General features: G+C 35.3%; 3 protein-coding genes across 9 annotated transcripts in view; 2 read left to right on the forward strand and 1 right to left on the reverse strand.

The window, feature by feature from the left end:
* The window catches only part of LOC113496464 (septin-7), a 37,203-nt gene extending 21,377 nt beyond the window's left edge, over positions 1-15,826 (reverse strand). The window contains exons 1-2 of one of the 7 annotated variants that reach the window (XM_026875707.1): positions 15,711-15,826; positions 8,615-8,616 (exon numbers count right to left, since the gene is read on the reverse strand). In XM_026875707.1, coding sequence (XP_026731508.1) covers positions 8,615-8,616; positions 15,711-15,723 — 15 coding nt within the window. In that variant the 5' untranslated portion in view covers positions 15,724-15,826. Of the gene's footprint in view, positions 1-31; positions 1,769-5,181; positions 5,884-5,907; positions 6,189-6,261; positions 6,264-6,433; positions 7,003-7,074; positions 7,468-8,614; positions 8,617-15,710 lie in introns of those variants that run through there. The other 6 variants (XM_026875705.1, XM_026875704.1, XM_026875703.1 and 3 more) reach the window with 6 other exon arrangements.
* Positions 15,827-16,049: 223 nt separating this feature from the next.
* Positions 16,050-17,891, forward strand: LOC113496468 (regulator of microtubule dynamics protein 1-like). Its single transcript, XM_026875711.1, has 4 exons — positions 16,050-16,504; positions 16,578-16,769; positions 16,845-17,099; positions 17,183-17,891. Exons 1-4 carry the CDS (start codon positions 16,397-16,399, stop codon positions 17,531-17,533), a joined length of 906 nt encoding a protein of 301 aa, XP_026731512.1. The 5' UTR covers positions 16,050-16,396; the 3' UTR covers positions 17,534-17,891.
* Positions 17,892-17,990: 99 nt separating this feature from the next.
* Positions 17,991-20,082, forward strand: LOC113496466. The gene is made up of 3 exons (XM_026875708.1): positions 17,991-18,723; positions 18,856-19,657; positions 19,770-20,082. Exons 1-3 carry the CDS (start codon positions 18,503-18,505, stop codon positions 19,992-19,994), a joined length of 1,248 nt encoding a protein of 415 aa, XP_026731509.1. The 5' UTR covers positions 17,991-18,502; the 3' UTR covers positions 19,995-20,082.
* Positions 20,083-20,306: the final 224 nt, after the last annotated feature.

Below are 20,306 nucleotides of genomic sequence, written 5' to 3' on the forward strand. Positions count from 1 at the left end.
ATGAAAAACGGCTGGGGGCTCTGAGACTCACCGTTGCCGTATCGGTAAGGGTGACGGTAGCAGAGGTGGGTCCATTGGGTGGTGCATTCAGTGTCGACCCGGTGGACACCTGATTGTTAGCACTTTGTTCTATAATACGCTGGCGTAGTGCTAATCTTTCGAGACTTGCCAGACGATGTGAACCACCGGTACCTTCTCTGTCGCGTTCTCTGAGACCTGTAGTACTGCCCGCGCTAAAAGATCCACTGTATTTTGGCAATGTCGGTGGTGGCACCGGTCTAGCTGTGCCGGTACGACCGAGCAGATTTCCACTAGAGGTATATGCATAGCTGCTGGGGGTTCCGAGTGTAGCTGTACGCGGAGCAGCACCGATCCCATTTAAGGCACCAGTGGTCCCATTGACGGCTCCAACATTCACCGTCGTCGTACTGCCGTTCATCTCCTTAAAGTGTTTTCCGTCATGCGAAAATTACAAAATCACACACTGAGTCACTGACTGCGTACTACTATCCGATCGCGAATTAATGCGGCGTCGTGCCGGTGCGTTCAAGCCGTATGCCCGACGGAGGCGGTTTGACAGCTCGAGCAGAGCAGACGAGGCGCGCGGGCGGGTACGGCGCCCCGCACTCGACGCCTCCGTCGTCGCTTGCCAACACTGTCGACCCTACTAGATCTCAGGATTATTGCCACACAACCACCAGACCGGAGGGTTGAAAATGCATTGTTGCGCGCTCTGTCAAGGTCAACACATATATTCTCAGTGTATAGTATTCTATGCCTTGACTACGTAATTTCCGCAGATTTGATTTGCAAAAGGGTGCTCATTCTCTTCGATAAATGGGCTACAAATAGAATGTTTAATTATAATTTGATTACTTTATACAACTCAAAATAAAAATCTATCATCTTTTCATCGTCTTTCGCATGAGTTTGGGTAAAAACAAAAGAATCGTTATTAATGTCGTGTTAATATCCATAAAATATTTTTACAGCTGTCTCCAAATCAAGTATTGACACATCGTCAAAATGTCAGAAAAGAAAATAAAAGCTAAAAGTACTTTCTCCTGCAACGGGCCAAGAGCCAAACGTCACCAAGTTTATTACTTATTACACCAAAAACTGAATTGCAGACAGATTTTGGTGTCGTACTCATAGAAGCTACTTTATGTATTAAACGAGCAAGAAAGGAAGTGACGCTGTCTAGTTCATCGGCCTGAATCCAAGAAGCATTGAGGCGACTACCGGAAGTACATTTAAGGTACAAAGAATGATTGTGATATGTAGGCTAGGTATTTTTGAAGTAGACAGTTGATAGTATTAATTGAAATAAAGAATAATACAAATGATGACGTATGTTAATAAGAATGCTTAAAGAGAGAGTTGGCATTTAGAACATTTTTGTCCACATGGAATCAACAATTCAGTAATGAGTGAGGAACACGTGTTAGTCCCATGTGTCAGTGGAGTCCAGGCATCGACCGCGGCACCGCAGCGCGCATGCGCGTCCTCACCCCAATCCTACCGCCGTGTCTCAGCTTGCACAACCCTCGGTGCACGCTACACCGACTTGCTTCCTCGTATGCTTTCTGAATGGCAATGCAACTATTGCACGTATTTTATTCAATGAATGCACATATCTAATGATAGGTTTGCCATGCCATTGAGATATTAACGCTATTTTATATCTGTTATGGGGTTTCGAATAAGCATAAAATATTAAATCGCATATTTAAACTCTTAAGAGTAATGACAATCCTACTTTTTATGATATTATGCTAAGTTTAGTTTAAATATTCGAATTTATGAAAATTTTCACCATAAACTGCAAAAGAATGCGATATCACCATAAACTCAGCAATGAAGTATATGGACCATCTTGATGCTATTATTGTAAACAAATAAGCGCCACCTACCGGATGTTGTTGTATTAAAGGCGCGCAATACCATTGTGACTGCACGCACATGGTCATACAGATGTTATTATAGACTTCACGCCAGGTGGCGTTACTTAAACTAACCAAACGTTAAAGTGTTGTTTTAAACTCTAAAACTGAAACTAATAAATTGGAATCAGATTCATTATAATTATCCAACCAGCGCAAAAGTAATACAATTTCCGCATAGGTCTTTTAAGTACTTACTTAAAAGATACTTAGAATTTATAAATAAAATCACGTTGAATTTAATTTTAAAAGATAAATCAATCAATCAATTTCTAGAAAATCGTTTGAGTTATCGTTTCAGCGTTTCATTAATGCAATAAAATGTTAATTGTATGAATAAAACGCATTCTACTGATGCAAAGAAACTGTATTGATTAGACATCAAAAAATGAGAGTACGGGAGCGTGGCTTGAACAACACAAACAATCGGTTTCTAAAGACCTTCTATCTTCACGCGGAGGAGTATGTTGAACCGTAAACATATTGAAAGATGTTACAAAGATGGCACCCGCCAAGAAGTAAACTAAAACGTAAACAAGTTGTAATCAAAGTTTTTATAAGTACGTTTTAAACTATAAACCTGGTGGGTGAGAATAATTTAAGGTACTTATCTATTAAGAATCCTTACATTCACTTCGTGATGCGATCACTGATGTGGTCTGTGCGCACTTGTGTGCGGTCTGAATTGATGCCGACTGTTTAGTAACGAACCTACAGCTAAATCAAAACATATGACGATGGGCTCGACATGCTGTTGCCACGATTCATTAAGTAATTTATGTGGAAATACACCGATGATTGTGCTTCCAAACAATTCAACTACATTGTTACTCATATAAATTATTTTATGTATGTATGCATCTGTTTGGGTTAGATAGAGATGTAACAATAATTTGTTAAGTATGTACATTGGTTGTAAGTGTTGTATAGATAGTACTTATCTGACGTTAATAAATATTTTATTGACCATTTAGCTATAGATATGACTTAGGTAGTAATTTTGTAGCACTTTATACTGTACACTGTACGGCAAAATCAATTGTTTCTTTGAGAAGTAACTAGTTTAAAACCGATTTCCTTTTCATGGTATACGTTGTAAAATTGAGACTTTGACGATGTTAAATTTATTATTTTAAATTACCTCAAACAACATTTAGGTTAAGTAATGAAAAGATTTTTCTAATCTTACTTCGTCTTAATTCGAGGTATGAATACAGACTATTTACGCCTATTAAAGGGTATTGTTGTACTACAATGCTAGTCGAGACGAATAATATTACTGATATAACTGGAAGCGGAATGTAAATAATATCTATGGATTGTTATTCTTAAAAAACAACAGCAGGAAGAGATTTGTTTACTGAATCATTAATTTACATTTCTGTATAACACATTTTTGCACTAATCAATAAGCTCTGTGCACTTCCTTAAAAGGTGCAATGCGCAACGTTTTTAATGGAAATTCAAAATGTAGATACACAGACTAGAGTTAATTTTAACCTAAGTTAACTTTACGACATACTTAACCTAACCGTCTTAAAGATAAGTAGTCTAACAAATCGAATAGAAATACACGTAGACATTAGGAGCGCATGATAACAATGATTGAGGTTGGTAATTACTGGACGAGTGTGGTTGACCATCATTAGTCACAGTAAATACTTATTTAAATACAATCAGTTATGGTCTCATGCTACTGCTTGGGGATAAATGTGCTTCGAAACACAATTTACCTTATTTGTCTATCTTTTGACCTTCATCGGCATTCGATTGAAGGAGTACAATGGGTAAAAAACTTAAGGCATTTATATTTAAATAAGTAAACAAAGCCGTTGTTAATCATCAGTTACAAATAATGCATCAGCGAGCGTGCCACAAAGCTAAACAGGCACGTGCGATCGCACTAACAGGCAATGTTTCTAAAACAAACCCCAATACACAAAGCACGATTACAACTCAAACAATTCGGCGAAGTCACGCTGATACAGAAATAGACCAAACCATAGGAGCACATGACTCTACGCCTGTTCAATGACCAACCTATTTCCAGAACGGCGGGCCCATGTGGGCAGTTTTACTTAACATTTGAAATTACTGAAACACGAAACTAACTGCATGACAATCAACAGATGATCAGTCACATCCCACATAATCATGTACATCAGGATGCCACACAATCGATGATTTATCATTAGCTTAGTAAGACCTACACACCCGGCGGCATTTATACCTTACTTTTAAGATGCCCGTCCCACGGTTATAAACAGATAATCAACACAAAATCTGTACTTAAAATGATTTATTGCATTTAAAGATGAAGGTTGTATTCGATGAAGGTAACGCCATTGTGATGTTCGTAGAATGCATACTCTTTACTATTATAATGAACGATTTTAGTTTAAGTTTTATTTTGGTCTGTAACTAAACCTTATTTGTACGTGAAACTCGTTCATGGCTATCTAGAGGACAATTATTTATACATATAGTCAAACAGGCCATCGTAAGCACCATTTTCCTGCGTTTGGAAACGCCGTATTTAGTAAGTAGGGCTTCTGCAAGAATCAATTATCCTCAATCATTTTGAAAGAGTTTAGTACTTACTAACGTTTTATGTAGTATTTAAAAGCCAGCTAACACAATGTGTACGATACTATAATGCCTGACTATGTGATATATGTTATTTCTATTAATACGTACTTCACCATACATTGTTAATGAGTCAGTATCAACTGTACGTAAAAACCAGGGCAGTAACAACTCAAATGTATTACACTGCAACAGTAAGTGACCAAGACATAAATTATTGCAACTATCGTTTCCATTATTAATAAGAGTAATGCGCACTTTTGTGTTATCAACGACGTTAAAATTTATAAATAAATAGGAAGAATTATTGCAGAAGTAGGTAGGTGTCGTGGAGAATGTCATTACAAACAGTATTAATCAACAAAATATATACTGGTCCATGTTGATAATTTTATCAGACACAATTCTAAAATTATATTTAACTGGTATGTAGAAATCGAGCCTACGATGCATATAACTCTTACATTATATTTAAAAAAATATAAGTAATTTATGTAAGTAACAAGCTTCACATTCATGTTATAAATAATATCAAATTAACAATCGCTTGAATTCATTTTGGTCGCTTTTAATTTAAGTAACACTAGTATTCTTTTTCTAATTATACCACAGGAACAATAATTAGGTCATCGTTAGAATTAAATTGTCTTACCTGATCTGAATAACCACCAGTGGGTTTATATCGAGCCAAAACGGGTCTATTTCTCGACCTATTCAAAGGAGAATCCGACACAGACGTCATTTTGTAAATCACTGATCACTCACAATTTTTAAAACAGTTTATTTTACTTCGGATTTAATTTTGCACATCCATATACTGTTCAAGAGGAAAACATACTGTTATAATTACAGCAAATAATGTTCCCCTACTCACGGACAAACGCGATACCACATTTTTTCGTCGACAAATCACATCCGTAGAAGAGTTGAGTGAAGAACGTGTGGGTGATTCAACTGATTATGACCAACACTTCACCTAGTACTAACACTGATAAGCGCTAATGTTAACCAACAAACACACCCCCATGACTCAGATAATTATCACGGAATTGTAAAACTCGAAGACATCGTAATTTTACAAGTAAAGGCTGGAAGAATTAGATTGTGATAAATAATGCACTTATTATTAAACTTGTCTAAACAAAGAGATCAAGTCACTGTCCTCAAAATAGAAATGCTTTATTTTACTGGTGCAGTAAATGTATTATTACAAATGAGGTATTATTACGCCTATTTTCTTTTGATTTCCCCATTAAAATCACAATGCGACCGTTCTACGATTACAATTTCGCTTACTGAAACAATAAAACAATATGCGTGTCGAGGATAGCGATCGAGTTCGTCACTGCAATCAGTACCGATGTGTATGGGGACTGACCGAACCATGTGCCGACGAGCCCAGCTCGGATCGTTGACGGTCGCCGCGCCGTAGGGACTTCGGTATCGGTGTCATGGTGCTTGCTGCACCCGATAGACGACGCTCGAGGGCCGAATAGCGGTCGCGAATTCCTACTCGTAATTCAAATGACGCACGCAAAGCATACGTGCCCAGCGGACAACGGTCCTGGCGACCTAATAATTCCAACGCGATATCACTTCATTGCTAACGATAGGTATCGTATCAATAGTACATATAAATAAACTTTATGTTGTTGATTGGAATGTTAGTAAGTTTATTAAACTAATTAGTTTAATAATACACCAGCAGATTTAGAATTAAAAAAGTACTTACCGCTAATTTCGTTTCAATGTTGATGCAGCACATGAAACAATAAAGTGTGTATATTAATTAAGAAATATTTGATCCCTTGACCTAATAAAAAATAAACAAGATACAAATATGATCACTTTCCACTGATTAATCGAATAAATATTATTAATAATTTTAAATACTGTCAACGTACCTAGGCAAGGAAGACAACATGTACCTACGTCCTCAAGACTTTCTGTGCTCATGAAATCAACGTCCATTAACGATAATATCACCTATTTTTGTTTTATTTTATAAACAAAAAATAATTATTAAAGGTGCCAAATAACACGCAACTATGTGTGGCAAAGCGAGACATACTACTTACTCTGTATAGCAAAAGTCAACGCACGATTCAGTGAATCACTAGACCTGTATGCTAGCATTGTTTTTGAATCCCGATTGTTTTCACGTCGTCATTGATGAACATATTAAACACATGACGCGACCTATTAAATATTAAAATCAATAACAAACGGTTCTTTTTCTTTACTTTCATCTAGCATTGTCATATTGTTACTATTTAACTATCACGCGCGACGAAAGGCACAAGTGAACATAACCCAGATATTAAGTGATGGATGATTGACACAAAACTGAAAATTGTATTTTTCTAAAATACTTGAAATAAGTATAACGTCCGCGTCCACGTCTAAACACTGTGTTAAAATGGGGATTTTGACACAAGAACGTTTACGACATCGGATTTTTTTTATGAATGTCGATCACAAATTAAATTAAACCATATATACAAAACTGAAACGACCGTTGACAATAAATATAAATTTCTCTTACACGTCAAACACGATGTCTCCATTTTTAATTGCAGCGTAATTCTTTTCTTTCTTCTTATCAATCAATATTGTGTTCAAAATATGAAAAAGTCATAATTGTCTTCGCAAAGCATTCGTCCTCATATTAAATGTTCAATCACTACACTTTTCGTTGATAACAATTAACTAAATGTCCGTCCACCCGATTAGCAAATATTGTCAATGTGACAAAGTTAAGTGTTAGCTTTGTGTACAAGATTATTCGACGGAGACGTGACTAGATGTTTACGTATGGGAGATAAGTATGCGTTTTACGGCGGTAACGAAGAGCAGGCGGTGTGCACGCCCGTCAGCGAGGACTGAGCTGGCAAACGCGATATTGTACGCGCGTGTAATTGCACTACAAGCTATTTCAATACATACAGGGAATTCGCGACTCGGCGGATTCCAGTCGCCCGAGTCGTGGTGCTTGTGTGCCCCATAAGGTCAATCTGCTTAAATTACTTTAGTCTTAAAACAGTTGCCATTACGGCAATAAAATAAAAATCCAATAACAAGTGAGGACTTTGAGCCGGACCTTTATAGATATGGGAAAACAATAAATATTATTAACTATGAACCAATATAAGTCCAGTATATCATATCGGTATAATATTATTATATTACCTATATCCTCAGAAACAGTAAGGAATCGGTGCGAAGTTAAAACCATCCAATAGACAAACGAGATATAAGACCTTATGTCCCAAAAAAATATGATAAGAAAGGATGTAAAAAATATGATTATGAACTTTTCTGAATTTGCTGTAGTTCATTATCCAATCATTTTCCATTAGGGGACTTGGGAGGATGAAAGGATATTGGTCATTAAGAGATTGAAGTCGAATTTAGGAGTAATGGGCATGTTTCGCCTTCCAAAAAGCGTTTTATCTAGTAGTTACCTAAAGTTTTCAATAAAATAACACAAACTAAAAAACGCAACGTAATTTTTCCTTTATGGGTCGAGACAGATATGTATGTGTATTTGAGATTGAAAACAGAAAAAGAATACATGTGGGATATTGTAATTTAAGTAATCGGAACGCAACGGATGAAGGAGAGGGAAGTATGTGTGCGAGAAGGACGGAAGGCTAATGGCGAAAAAGTGTGGAACGACGACGGACGATACGGTGTTTAAAATAAGAAAGTGTGATTCGAATGTAAAAATAAAACAATTCAAAAGTGACCTACGCATTTATTATTGCCATAAATCCCACAAAATTGGGGGCTCGTCCGGGATTGGCAATAATTACGACGAACGACGACGGATACCGGCACGTGGCGAACGGCGGCCGACGATTCAAACCTCATCTACGACTTTTATGACGGTTAAGGCGAAGGAGGGCTGAAGCAAGCTAAGATGACTACGAAGCCGATAAAAGAGGAACCACATACGGGATTAAGCTCGACGTTGTATCTTACCACGGAACTTATACCTAAATTCACCGGTCAAGACAAAACCTATTCAGTGTCTCGATGGATACAAGACGTCGAAGAGAATGGTGAAATATGCGGATGGACACCGCTTCAACAGCTACTGATGGCACGGAGATCTCTAGCAGGCACCGCACAACTCTGGATACAAGCTGAACGCCCTCACAAAACATGGGAGGAACTCAAGACGGCCCTGAGTAAGGAATTTCCCGACACCGTCGACATCAAGACCATACACGAACTCATGAGTCAGCGAAAGAAAAGACGTGACGAGAGTTGCATCGACTATATGATGGTCATGAAGGAATTAGGAAAGCGAGGAAAATTTCCTGATTACGTGGCTATAAAATACATTGTTGACGGCATTGTCGACCATGAGACACATAAAATAATGCTGTACGGAGTAACAACGTATCCAGACCTAAAAGAGAAGCTCAAAATCTACGAAAACATTAAAGAAAAACTGAAGTTGGAACATAGAAGTGCCTTTAGAAGTGAAAAGCGCAGTATCATTCAGCAAAAGTCTAAGAAATGTTATAATTGTGGCGATGGCAATCATTTATCAGGAGACTGTCCGCAGAAGACACAAGGTCCAAAATGCTTTCACTGCAACGAATATGGTCATATTTCACCGATGTGCCCGCATAGAAAAAACATGGCGGTGGGCGGCCGCAAGGAAGATATGAGTACAAATTCAAATTCATCAAAATGGCGCACTTTTGGCGATAGAAGAAATAATCATGGCGGCGGCGGCGCATCGGCAAGTGGAAGTGGTGAACGAGTGAACAAACAAGCAATGTTCGGTCACAACGAGGAAGTAGAAATGTCAAACTCAAAGATGACAGGTGACAGCCAAGACAGCAAATGTCAAATTGAATATGACATCTACGATGTAAACAAACAGTCGCTACAAGAAAAACCTCTGAAAATAGTCGAATTATGTGGAAAAGAGGCAAGTGCGCTTATAGATTCGGGCAGTGACGTGAATTTAGTGTCCTCGGAATTTTGTGCTAACGTTTCTAAATCCACGAACAATAGTATAACGCTCACTGGACTCGGTCTCGCTAAAGTGAAGTCGGTAGGTTGTATAACAACAAATGTGGTTATTGACGGTGCGAACTACGACGATGTGTTATTCTACGTTGTGCCTAAAGACTGTATGCCTTTTGATGTAATCATAGGTCACGAATTTCTTAAAAATGTTGTAACAGTTATGAAAGGTTGTGATGTGTGGATGAAACCTGTGGAATGGGTGAGCAAAATTCATTGTTTCAGTTGCAGTGTTGATGTTGGTCATGTAACTAACACTAACCTAAAAGAAGAAGTTGTCCAAATGGTTGAGAACTATCAACCAAATCAAATTAAAGAAGCTCCTATCCAGCTGAAAATAATTGTGAAAGATGATGTACCTGTAGTGCAGCGCCCACGACGCATATCCTTAAAGGAGCAAGCAGTAGTTGAGGAGCAAGTGTCGGAGTGGCTTGAGCAAGGCATTGTAAGAGTAAGTTATTCTGAATATGCCAGTCCCTTAGTTCTTGTTCGCAAAAAAGATGGTGCTATAAGGGTGTGTGTAGACTATAGAAAATTAAATAGTAAAATTGTAAAGGATGAGTTCCCCTTACCTATTATTGAGGATTATATTGACAAGTTGGCTGAGGCAAAAGTATTTAGTGTATTGGATTTAAAAAATGGTTTTTTCCATTTGAATGTCAGTAGTGAGTCAATCAAGTACACTGCATTTGTTACACACCACGGGCAGTTTGAGTTCCTGAAGGCTCCATTTGGCTTATCTGTTTCCCCGAACTATTTCATGAGATTTGTGACCATAATCTTCAGAGAATTGATATCCAAAGGTGTTGTACTAATATTCGTCGACGATATCCTTGTTCCAGCTAAAGACGAACAGGAAGCAGTGGACAGCTTAAGAGAAGTTTTAAGGGTAGCATCTGAGTATGGCTTACAAATAAATTGGAAGAAAGCACATCTTATATGTCGGAGCATAACTTATTTAGGCCATACAATTGAGAATGGACAAGTAAGGCCTGCCAGTGACAAGATTGACGCTGTTACAAAATTTCCAGAACCAAAAACAGTTAAGCAATTGCAAAGTTTTATAGGGTTAGCATCATATTTCCGGAAGTATATACAGAATTTTGCATCTATAGCACGACCACTTACAGATTTATTAAAGAAAGATGTTAATTTTGAGTTTAATGATAACCAACGACGTGCGTTCAACTGTTTGAAGGAATGTCTGACTACCAAACCAGTTTTAAGGATATTCAATCCAAGATTTGAAACAGAAATGCATACAGATGCCTCACGTTTGGCTTATGCCGCTATTCTTATGCAGCGTTCTGACGATGATGGTGGACTACATCCAGTGTACTATATGAGCCGTAAAACAAGCGAAGCAGAAAAGAAGTACACCAGTTATGAATTGGAAAGTCTGGCCATTATAGAAGGCGTGAAAAAATTTAGACATTACTTGTATGGTTTGAAATTTAAAATTGTAACCGATTGCCAAGCATTTCAGATGACACTTAAGAAAAAAGATTTGTGTACAAGAGTCGCAAGATGGGCATTACTTCTACAGGAGTTTGACTTTGTAGTTGAACATCGGCCGGGAACTAGGATGAAGCATACTGATGCATTAAGCCGAAACCCTTACGTAGCAGTGGTTACTCTGCATGACGAAATCAGACAAGCACAACAGACAGATGATGGTATAAAAGCTATATTAGAGATATTACAAGAAAGAAGCTATGGTGATTATTATATTGATAATGGATTGTTGTACAAAGGAGTGGAAAAGCATCTAGTGATACCAAAGTCTATGGAAAATGAAATCATAAGAAGAGCTCATGCAAATGGACACTTTTCAAAGAAAAAGATGACTGAATTAATAAGTAAAGATTATTTTATTAAGAACCTAGATAAGAAAATTGAAGATTTCATTACCAGTTGTATTCCATGTTTATTAGCCACGCGTAAGGAGGGAAAACAGGAAGGTTTTCTGCAACCAATCGAAAAGGAAGAATCACCATTACACACACTTCATTTGGATCACATTGGTCCCATGACAGAGACGAAGAAGCAGTACAACCATATTCTTACAATTGTAGACGCATTTACGAAGTTCACTTGGATTTTTCCCACTAAGAGCACCACCAGTAAAGAAACAATTGAAAAGTTGAAAATTCACCAGCAACATTTTGGCAATCCTACTAGATTTATAACTGATCGAGGAACAGCTTATACGAGTAATGAGTTTCAAGAGTATTGTAAAGATGAAAACATACAGCACATCAAAATTACAACTGGGATACCTAGAGGAAATGGTCAGGTTGAAAGAGTTCATCGTACTATAATCTCTGTACTTACAAAATTGTGTATAGAAAACCCTTCGCTTTGGTACAGGCATGTAAGTAGATTACAGCGAGCTCTAAATAGTACTTTTCAGCGAAGCATAAATTCAACACCCTATCAACTATTGATTGGGACTAAAATGAGAATGAAAGAAGATATTGAGATCTATGACTTGCTTTTGGAAGAAGGAAGAGAAAGCTATTCAGAGGAGAGAGAAAAACTCAGAGAAAAAGCTAAGGAACAGATTCTACAGGTCCAGGAAGAGAATATAAGAAATTTCAATAGAAAAAGAAAAGAAAGCATGAAGTACAAAGAAGGAGATTTGGTGGCAATAAAACGCACGCAATTTGGAACTGGAATGAAAATAAAAGCCAAATATCTAGGACCCTATAAAGTTATAAAAGTGAAGAGGAATGACAGATATGAAGTGAAAAAGCTGGATCCTAATACGGAAGGACCTGGTGCAACCTCTAGTTCAGCTGATTGCATGAAGTTGTGGCCAGATGTCAACCCCAAAACCTAAAGCATAAGAGTTGATTTATAATTTTTGTTTTTTTTTTGGTTTGTGTGAGAGTTTTATTCCATTGTTAACTTAGTTTATTGATTTGGTTGTAAATCTGTTGTACTACAATGTTACTCTTGTTTATTACCAATAAGTGATCTGTATTTGTTCATATGGTGTAATTTTGTTACCTCACAAAATTACTAGTTTGTTGTATAAACTTAAGCTTGTTTAAGTAAAGAATTGTTACTTGGTCTTGTAAATTCGATTTAAGTTAAATAATATATTAGATTAATGAATGCATGTGGTGAATGTTTGAGAGCATGTCTGAGGACAGACATGGATCAGGAATGGCCGATTGTGGGATATTGTAATTTAAGTAATCGGAACGCAACGGATGAAGGAGAGGGAAGTATGTGTGCGAGAAGGACGGAAGGCTAATGGCGAAAAAGTGTGGAACGACGACGGACGATACGGTGTTTAAAATAAGAAAGTGTGATTCGAATGTAAAAATAAAACAATTCAAAAGTGACCTACGCATTTATTATTGCCATAAATCCCACATACATATTTCTAGCAAACAACATAACAAAACCTTGAAAAGGCAGGCAACTAAACAAAAAGAGTTAAGATCCCCCAAATCAGGCTTTGATTGCGGTAGAGCTACACTGTCTTATGCGGTGGATAAACCAGCTAGATCTTGGACATTATTCTAATTATCAGTTTGAATACGTTATTGATTTACCAGCTTGTCAAGAGAACTCCAGTACCAAAGATGAAGAACACAAAGCACGAACTTAATAAAAGCGACAGAAATTCTACGTGGCCTTTGTTATAAATATTATAATTTTTCAACGCAACTAGGTCACTCTGTCAGTAACTAATATCGTTGCAGATAACACTATAGTAGCATGGTAGTATTTTACGTACTCGTAAAAGTACGTATGGTAATAATAAATCAATTGGGACTTATTCAATGAGTACTTTTTTAAAGGAAGGAAATGTTTTCCATATACAATTCTTTAGATTCCATGGTCGGAATGCAGCTTTTCTTTTGCGTTTCGAAAATACAGCAGTATGAAACTTTTTTCTTCATAGATAAACCTCTTTTTGGCATAATAGCTTATCAAGGAAAATGCCGCTAGTAAACTACCGTCGCACCCTTTATTTCGTAAACCTGATTGCGTAAGCGTATGAAAAACAGGATAAAGAACGCTAGTTTTTTGTTCTAATTCTATACTTCGCCGATTAGACGGTTATTTATCAAAGTTATTGTTAAAATTCCACAACAGATTATTGCTCAATTTAAGCAGGGAAGGGGCCGACTAGTGAGTACGTGCGGAAAGGTGTGGATTACAGCTAGGGCGACGTAGTGGTCAGTTTCCACGTGAGGGCGCACATCCTGGGATGAGGTCACACGCTTCGTGAACACGACACAATACGTTTATCTAAGCACTTACGCTACACGGTCAAGCACAGGGCGACACCGTAAAATATACTCGTTATTAATATGGGTGGGAGATAGTACCTACTTACTACGTGACTGTGATTTACAACTACCATACAGTGTGATAACATCAATGTCATTTAAATTCGTGAACTAGTTACAAACATAACTATGTAAGCAAAGAAACCAACATAATAAATTTATGGTAAAAATAAGTTGTCCACCTTTGCCCAGAAGAATATAAAATTATACGTAGTACTTACTTTTTTTTGGATATTAATACTTTCAAAACAAATCTTTCAACTAACAATTAATATTATTATGTGCTAAATGCTGATAAAATAAACATCTGATAAAATTTGAGATGAATAAATTATTGAAAACGTTTACTATAAATTATTCTTGCCAAATGTGTGCAATTCTAATAATAAATGTATTCCAACATCTGAATATGATATAATATTATTGCAGGAAAGTTACGATCCGGGTTCGTCCTTGTAATGAAAAAAAAAATCTAGAGTCTTAAATGACTGTTATTTATTTACCTTTTCTTTCAGAAATAATTTGGAGTCATTCCTATACCAAGCTTTATGAAAACCAGAATAATTATTAATTAATTTTAACAATGTTAATGATAGGATGATTCACTTGGTTATATAATATACTTTTTTTAAGTATTAAGAAGGGAAAAGTATGTCCTAATACCATTGAATGCATGTTATACTGTTAGTAAATTAAAATAATTTTACAAACATCAATCTAACAAAGCAATACCCATCAAATCTTCAAGCATTTTGTACAAGTTGTGAGTTGCAATCAAATGTCTGTTTTGTTTGCTAATTGCACTGAAATTAGATCTTGAATTGACCTTGACCATTAAGAACTGACCTAGCAAAACCTTGCAAATAAAGTTATCAATTTAAAGCAATACTGTTGCACAGGAATAGAAAAGTATGTGATTTTTTCATGCAAACTAATTCAATACATTAATCAATGTCAATAGTTAACTTAAAATTATATTTCATTTAATAGTTTTAATTTAAACTTGCATATAATGTTTATTGCACACAAACCACAGACTGCTCTAAGTAATATTGATATGGAAGGAGATATGATTAAGAATGATATACCTATACATTAAAAACCTTTACTTTTTATTAATATTTAAAGCCTCAGACTAGGTCAATAGGTTACAGATAAAGTTATATAATGACACTTCACCTGTAGATTTAGTCACAATTAGTTGATGAATGTGACATAAAGGTAATTAACATAATTACTGCACCCTTCTAGAGAATCCATTAGGAGCTAGGTTGCCTTCACATACATAGTTTTACGGTAAACTATGAATGATGCAGAAATATATAGGAAAAGCCATACGATATTATAAGCATTTCTTATAGATGATGATAAAATATGGTTGTTAATAGATGCATCAAAACCATGACTGATTCTGTTCTGATAAGTAGCAAATTTATATTTATTTAAAGATATATGTACCCGATTAAAATAATTAGTAGCAAAACACAACACTAAATAACGAATAAATTGTAGACGACGTAATAAAATCTAGCCCTCTGCAGATGTTACATGTTTAGTATTGTTAAACAGGAACACATTTGCGCAATACAAGAATAAATGTTATATAGATCACTAAAGTGATACAGTACAAACAGTAATTCATAAATAGATGGCTAACACATACATACATTTAATTTCCATCTTTTCTACAACTTCAGCAAACATTTAAAATGATACGGTCCGGACCGTTTAGACCTCAGAATTATTATAAATTTGGCGCGAACTCCGCCGAGATAAGAACTTATGATAAACAAATATAACGTAGACAACATTAGCGTTTAATTACCTGATCTCTGCATAATGATAATGCTAGTAATCCAATATTCAAGCTAAAAACATTTCTTGAAACACCAATTCAACACACTCTATATCGAACTGTCAACAATCTCACCCGCCCATGGACCGCGTAGAAATTGATTTTTGAAAATTGTTACCAGCAGCTAAAATTATTTAAGGTCAATAAAAAGATTAAAAAGTATGTAAAGAATATCTTTCTTCACTATCAATATTCAAATAACGACACTGATTTTAACATTTTTACATAGTTCCTTTAAATTTGTACACACACAAATGAGATTATTTCAAAATGTTTTTTTTCACACACAATCCCCACCCGGTTAGCATTATTATAAAAGTGTTATTTTTCTCGAGTAAAGTCAAATAACTTAACAAGCGACTAAGCCTTTCTATAATAATGAAGCTAGAAATTATAAACAAAAACTATCTTTGGCTTTAGCTTGTTTTAGCATCACTGCTACATTCCTTTCGCCAGAAAATATAAATTATAAATTCTCTTACTGACTCTGACACGACAAAGTTGACAAGTGACAAATTAATTGTTGTTTATTAACTTTACAACATTAATTAAGGAAAGTTAAAGAAAAGATAGAACAACTGAACAAACAATACGTGTAGCCTAACAATATAAGTCATCGTATTTTGTAAAAAAAATCGGTAGTTATAATAGAAACTATGAATGCAATTTATAAATTGAATCCCCTCACTTGTCACAAGTTCGCCCAAATAGTCATAAAATGTAGTAGATCGAATGCAAAGAACAGCAGCGAAAAATGCATTCAGGTGTGAACAAAATACGACTGTTATAGGAAGTGGGAAATCATAATAAAATTCTAATTGAAAATGTTTTTTACAGCGTCGTCATTTTCCGAAAAATATATTTATGCTGTCAACTGCTTTAGCATTTACATTATGGCCTGTGAAACCTAAAGAACCAACTGAAAAACCACCAACCGAACTCAAGCATCCTGCTGTTTTGGATGATGCCGACAAATTGTTTGAAAATGGCTATTATGAGGAGTGCTTTAATTTACTCTCAGAGTGTGAAGTAAGTAAAATATTTATTCCACAGTTATATTTGGTGCTTTTCATTTGATAAATTAAAATATTTTAAACTTTACAGGACTCGGATAATGTGGAAATTCAATGGAGAATATGTCGAACATTATACAATATGTCAAAAGAATCAAAATATGACAAACAGTATAAAAAATACCTTGTTCTACAGGCATATGACATTATTGTGAAATTACTGGATAAAACAAAAGACCATTATGCAGTTCATAAATGGTATGCTTTAATTTTAGATGCTAAAAGTTCTTATGGTGGAACCAAGGAGAGAATAAGACAACTAGATACTGTTAAAAAGCATATGGATGTATGTATTGCATATTTACTACATGATGTGGTTCCCAATTGTTCACATTCTTATATTAAATTGTTGTAATTTTTTTATTATAGTTGGCAGTGTCACTAAACCCAAATGATGCTACAATTTTACACATGTTGGGTGAATGGTGCTACCAGATAACTGAAATGCCGTGGCATCACAGAAAAATAGCCGAGGTTTTGTTTGCTACCCCACCATACTCCAGTTATGAAGAAGCACTGGAATACTTCTTAAAAGCAGAATCGGTTCAGCCTAGATTTTACAGTGTAAACTTATTAAGACTTGGTGACTGCTATCTGAAATTACAAAAAGAAGACCAAGCTAAATATTATCTGCAACTAGCTGCCAGTTATCCTGCCAAATCAAATGATGATCATCAGGCGAACACTGAAGCAGCAGAATTGTTAAAAAAACTTAAATAAGCCTTGTTGGTGTAATTTTACTTGGTCTTCATTGGGTTCATTTGTAGCTAAGAGGGATTTTTTTTTAACATGGTTACTGTAAAAAATGTAAATAGCTTTGTACATTCATGGAATACAAGCTCGAAGGTAAACAAGTTGAGTGTAGAAAGTTTTGTGAACAGATCTGAATTCAGTATTTATAAAAAAATATACTGCATGCCTAGCTACTGGCCAACTTTTTTACAATTATGACTTTATAAACAAAAGACTGCCAAATATATGCATAAAATTATATTATAAAAAATCGAAAAATAGAACCAATGTGAAGCTTAATAGTGATGAAAAAATGGTAAATACAGCCATCATTAGTATTCTTGAACATTGCACTTTTAATTGAATTTCTTTATTAGATGACTATTTAAATGTTTATTTCTACTATGTACTGAATACAAAAAGTATTATTACCATATTTATTATACATTTCAAACATTTTTATGTGAAATTATATTTTTGAAGTATTTCATGTTTACTCATGTTTAAGTTTAGAATAGTTTTTATATTCAATCTACTGTTATCTGATAATCCGCTTATTCTTTAGAATATAGTGTTACTGGTAAGGTGGAACATCTGTGTTTATTTTTTCCTTTTGCTCTTTCAACTCATGCAACATAAATACAATAGTAATAATGTTAACTTTGTTACAAAGCGACGTGTGAAGCGCGTGAGAAGCTGATTAAGCCCAACAGAATAATCAAAATTAAAATATACTGTTTCCAAACATAAGTACACTTAACGTGAAACACGATTCACACGTTAGTCGTAAGAAATCTTCCTACACAGCTTCCAGTAATATAGTAGTAAAGTAAAATGTTTCTTGTTTCATTAATTTTATTCGGTAGCAACACTACGCCGGTGTCAGACTGCACAACTTGTCATTATTCGAATCGAAGGCAACGTTCAAGTTCAAATGGCATTTGAAAGAAGTTCGTTATGTGTTATTTTCAATGTGTAAAATATTATTTGATTATTACAGCTGTTATATCATTTAGTATTGTTTATTTTATTAAAAAGCGGATTCTGGGTATCGCTAAAACTATGTCTTTGTACAACACCGAAATGGAAGAGCCTATGAGTGACGAAGAAGTATACTTTGGAAAGCTAACACTCAAAGAATTAAAGAAACATATTCTTTGGGAAAAACAACCTAAAACGTAAGAATCTCCATTTATTACTTAAGATATTATATGCTAGACTGCAAACAGATTAACGGTTTATACTAAGAACTGTTCTCGTGTCTTTTTGTTTAAATGTATGTTAAATGCATAATTATTGCTTCATTTCAGAATTTGTGCATTAAGTGCTGTCAACAGTCCAACGAACTCTGGAGATCACAACGAAAGTTTACAAATATTGCAAGCCCACTCCCAACCTAACTTAATATCTGATAAAGTAATTTCTGACTTAAAATCTCCAGAAAGGAATTGCTCTGCATGGGACATGAGAGCAGATGATAGTTTTATCAAAATGGAAAACATGGTGGCAAAACTCTGTTTGTCACCAAGGAAAAATGACAAGACTGAAGAATTAAACAATACATTAGAAGTCATAGAATACATTTTAAATAATCCTCCTAGTAGTGTTGGTAAAGATAAAAATAATACTTTGAATTATATTAAACCGGAAAATACAAGTGCTAAGTCAAAAATTAATGGGGGAAATCATCAAACATCACCTTTGAAATATAGAGTTAAAAACAATGTCCATGATTCACCACAGCCTCCTCAGAACACCCCAGTTAAAACTACCAATAAGCCAGAGGGTTTTATGACTCCTATGGATATGAAACACAAACCAATTTTCAAAACACCTGGTCAGCCTCTTTCATCAAAAAAATCTTCTGCAACATCTCTTAAGAAAACACCTGGCCGCTCAAATGCATATCAACACATTAGCAGTCCAGTTGCATCTTACATTAAGAACTGTCCCATAGCACCTCTAGTAAAGGATGTTCATCCTAAGAAACCATTGCCTGGACCGTCATCTATTCCTAAATTTGTCAAAAATCCCTCCTTAGCAAAACCAAGTAATAAAGAAAATGTCATTTTACCATCAGTGGCATACAAGAGTGCCAAAAAGACTAAAGTAGTAAGTATAATCCAGACAATCCTCATGGATATCCTACTGTCAAAACTCTTGTTTTTTTCATTTTACTTGACATTATAATTATGTAGTTGAAATTATATTTTTAAAATTTCAGATTGAGATGGCAGATGAGCAGAAATTACCGCAGTGTCAATGGGCCAAGAAGATGACATCTGTTTCCAGACCATTAGTTATGAAACATGATCACAGGGAACTAAATTATGCAAAGAAAAAGTTACTGCCACAGCAAGAAGATAGCTTTGCAGACCTATCATATCACCAAGCTGAAGTATCTGTGTGCACTCAAAAATCTGCATTCAAGACCAAAAAAAATTTTTAAATGTCTGATTTTTTAACATTATTTGAAATAATTTAATCTTATACAGTTTTATTCTTTCAAAATATACTGGTGACATTTTTACTGAAAATGTTTTTTATTGGTTTAGCAATCCAATTAGGTTACTTTTTCTTGGTAATTTATACAATGTTACACAGAATAAAATCTCACTGTTCTGCAAACAATTCTGTAAAATAATCAAGTTATACTTAGTCACGTGAAGTCTATGACTTACGAAAAGGAAAATGAGCAATTATAAAAAACCGCGAAAGTTCACCCTCAAACTACTGTGTTCACAGGCAGTACTCTGTAGTT

The sequence above is a fragment of the Trichoplusia ni genome, chromosome 8 (assembly GCF_003590095.1).
Source record: "Trichoplusia ni isolate ovarian cell line Hi5 chromosome 8, tn1, whole genome shotgun sequence".
NCBI classification, from domain to species: Eukaryota; Metazoa; Arthropoda; class Insecta; order Lepidoptera; family Noctuidae; genus Trichoplusia; species Trichoplusia ni.

Excerpts from the sequence above, each read along its gene's own strand:
- LOC113496468 (XM_026875711.1), top strand. The coding sequence starts at position 16,397 with ATGAATGCAATTTATAAATTGAATCCCCTCACTTGTCACAAGTTCGCC. Across the intron at positions 16,505-16,577 it reads GCAGCGAAAAATGCATTCAG|CGTCGTCATTTTCCGAAAAA; the intron begins GTGTGAACAAAA and ends TGTTTTTTACAG. Across the intron at positions 16,770-16,844 it reads ATTTACTCTCAGAGTGTGAA|GACTCGGATAATGTGGAAAT; the intron begins GTAAGTAAAATA and ends TAAACTTTACAG.
- LOC113496466 (XM_026875708.1), top strand. The coding sequence starts at position 18,503 with ATGTGTTATTTTCAATGTGTAAAATATTATTTGATTATTACAGCTGTT. Across the intron at positions 18,724-18,855 it reads TGGGAAAAACAACCTAAAAC|AATTTGTGCATTAAGTGCTG; the intron begins GTAAGAATCTCC and ends GCTTCATTTCAG. Across the intron at positions 19,658-19,769 it reads GTGCCAAAAAGACTAAAGTA|ATTGAGATGGCAGATGAGCA; the intron begins GTAAGTATAATC and ends TTAAAATTTCAG.